Genomic DNA, 3286 nt, shown 5'->3' on the forward strand with positions numbered 1-3286 from the left:
CAAAAATACACCATTGACACATTAATTAAAAAGTCTAATTTTTATAAAAGCCATTTATGAACATCATTTATAAAACAATCAAAACATACAATGGGGTAATGGATTGTCTCCACATTTGTTCTAACAGTAGCAAAAACAAATTACTTTACATTCAATTTAGGGAAGAATACTGACTGATCATTACTTAGCATGTTACTGTGTTTCCTTAGCACATATGTATATTAAAACAAAAAGTTTCTAAAAAGACATCTACAAACAATATATACAGTAAATAAAAAAATGAAAGGATACTTAAGTATACATAAAAACACTGAGGCATGATTATACACAATTAAGCTACCACAAATGCTAATTTAGTTACATTTTCAATGGTATTGATAGAATAAATGAATATTGTATATTTTATGAAACTTTACATACTGCTCAATAACACGAACACAATTTTATGTGTGTATGTAATGAATATATAAAAGAGAAAGTCACCAATACTATTTATTAGCTGTTAAAAGCCATATGTGAATCTAAGTCAGCATTTCTCTATACCCTAATAAAAAAGAAAAAGCTGGTGTTTTTCAATGTCTATCATCTGTGTCTCGGGTTATTGATCATTGCAGCAGCTGAATATAATTTATTGATGTCCAGAGCCTTGAAAACATTTTTATGCACTCCAGCTATAAAGTTCACATCTGTAAATACTTTGTCCCTAAAGGCACCTCAAAAGGAATGAAGGAGAAGGTATAAATGCCTGTTCAAACGTCTCCCAGATGGCAAGGAGAATGCTAAAGGCAAGGGTTACACACGTCTTGTTTCTCCTGAAGGCAAATGTTCATAATTTGTTCAGGTGATAGCTTTTGCTACAAGTTGACCCTAGGGCATTCAAAGAAGGAATGAAAGGGAGGGTGAAATCTCAGCCAGGTGTAATGAAAGGCTAGGACACACAACTTTTGTTTGGCCTTTCTTGTTTCTGCTTGATTAAAGTTACAATACAAGAAAACAAATAATCTCTTATTCTGTGACCTTTCCGTGGCAAAATCTGGCAATGGATGGCACAATGATCCAAGTAATGATATACTTATATATATATCATCATTTAAAAAAAATCAAGGCAAGCAGATTAAGCAGATGTTGGGCTAAATGTTTGCCAAAATAACACCAAGCTTCATACAAAAATGTTTTGCCTTTAGCTGAGTACAAAACCTCACTGATTTTGCGAAATAGTCACTAAGTATAATTAAAATAGTCTAATACTGTAGCATAGATCACGAAGGATAGTGTGTAATATATGGAACTATTGTGCTAATGGAAAAAAGGTAAAGTATATATTTGTAAGCATTTACTTAAATTCAAATTTGGTATGAAAATAAGAATTGAAAAAAAAAAGCTCAAATGCAAACTTTTACATCTTTTAACAGGAACAGAAAGCAAGGAACAAAGCACATACATTGTATGTGATACATTTTAACATGATTTCATGCTTCACAGATTCAAAAGTCTGTTTAAATATCACCATTCTACAAAGTGAATTTACATTTAAAGTACAAAGTGCAAATACTATTGTTTGTATCACTGCCTACGTGACGGATCGGCATCAACTTAAATATGCATCTTCATTGTTCTGTTTGCAATTCATCCTTGTTTCTTAGAGTTCTGCTGCAGAAAAACAGAAGACACTCTGTAAGGTTCATATTAAGTAAAATTAATCAGATTACAGAAAATATGTAAAATAAAATATTGCAAATACAATAGTATATCCAGTTTATAAAGAAGTGTAAAAACAAATGTATTCCAATAACCATTGTTCTATATAACCAAACCATTATGCCATAATACAGCATGATATTATTAAATAGTAATAGTCATATGGTAGTATAGATTGATAAAAGACTCAAGTCCATCAACCCTCCTGCATCTTTGTAACTACTAGTGATCCAAAATAGTTATAAACGCAATTTGAAACAATGTCCATTTGTGCCAAAAAAAAGAAAAAATATATATTCTTGACACTAGATACTTTATTTCCAAAAAAACAACCATGCTTTTTTTTTCTTCTTTTTATCTCTTCAGAATCTGTTAAACCACCCAATAGTCATATAATTCAACACCGTTATGTCTCACTGCAAAAATTCCTTTTCCCTGCCATTGGCACAATCTCATTTTGTTAGATCTAAATGAGCTGTCTGCAAATAGTTATTAACTTACAGGCTACCAGAGAACTTTTATGCAGTGCTTGTATATATTTGTATTAGCATATTTTCCTTGAGATACAAGTATATACAAGTATATAAATTAATGTAAATGAATGTTTTCTAGACTTGCATCGTAACTGATAAATTATCTAGATTTGCAGTTATTATTATTTCCATTTGTATAGCACCAACAGATTCCGCAGTGCTTTACAATATTATGAGAGGGGGGGATTTAACCATAAATAGGACAATTACAAGAAAACTTACAGGAACGATAGGTTGAAGAGGACCCTGCTCAAACAAGCTTACCGTCTATAGGAGGTAGGGTATAAAACACATTAGGACAGTAAATAGCAATCAAATAAGGTGAAGTGGAAATAGGAAATAGCAATCAAATAAGGTAAAGTGAAGCAGAGCTGGAGGAGAGAGTAGAGTGCTGCCCCTTAGGAGAGAGCAAGAGACAGGTGTGCAAGGTAGAGGTTACTCTGGGAGGCTATAAGCTTTCTTAAAGAGATAGGTTTTAAGGCACTTCTTAAAGATGCAAGACTAGGGGAGAGTTTGATGGTGGTAGGCAGGCTATTCCATGGGAAGGGAGGCGCCCGCGAGAAGTCCTGCGAGCTGGCTGTACAATGCGAGCAACGGACAGGATGAAACCACGGGTAGAGGGGAGAGACCAAGAAAGGGCATACCTATAGATCTGTGAATAGATATAAAAGGGGCTAGAAATGTTCAGTGCTTTGTAGGTATGGGGTAGCACTTGACTTGACTTCTATAGGATACAGGAAGCCAATGTAAGGACTGACAGAGCGGTGAGGTGTGAGAGGACCGACTAGAGAGGAAAATAAATCTAGTGGCAGAATTCATTACAGTTGAGCAATACGGCTTTTGGGAAGACCAATTAGGAGAGGGTTACAATAATCCATGCAGGAAATAACTAGAGCATGGACAAGCTCCTTAGTAGCGTCTTGCATAAGAAAGGGGCAGATGCGGGCTATGTTTAAAGATGGAATCTACAGGATCCACATAAGTCCATACTTGCAAGCGAACCGTCTTGGCATCATACTTGATTCTGGCCTCACCTTTGAGCCTCACATCCAGTA

General features: G+C 34.7%; 1 protein-coding gene across 1 annotated transcript in view; it reads right to left on the bottom strand.

Annotated features, from left to right (window-relative positions):
• Nucleotides 1–1254: 1254 nt before the first annotated feature.
• The window catches only part of SMOC2 (SPARC related modular calcium binding 2), a 219435-nt gene continuing 217403 nt past the window's right edge, over nucleotides 1255–3286 (bottom strand). The window contains exon 13 of the mRNA XM_063443436.1: nucleotides 1255–1647. Within this exon, the coding sequence (XP_063299506.1) occupies nucleotides 1627–1647 (21 nt within the window). The 3' untranslated portion in view covers nucleotides 1255–1626. The remainder of the gene's footprint in view (nucleotides 1648–3286) is intronic.

This window comes from Pelobates fuscus, chromosome 2 (genome assembly GCF_036172605.1).
Source record: "Pelobates fuscus isolate aPelFus1 chromosome 2, aPelFus1.pri, whole genome shotgun sequence".
NCBI classification, from domain to species: Eukaryota; Metazoa; Chordata; class Amphibia; order Anura; family Pelobatidae; genus Pelobates; species Pelobates fuscus.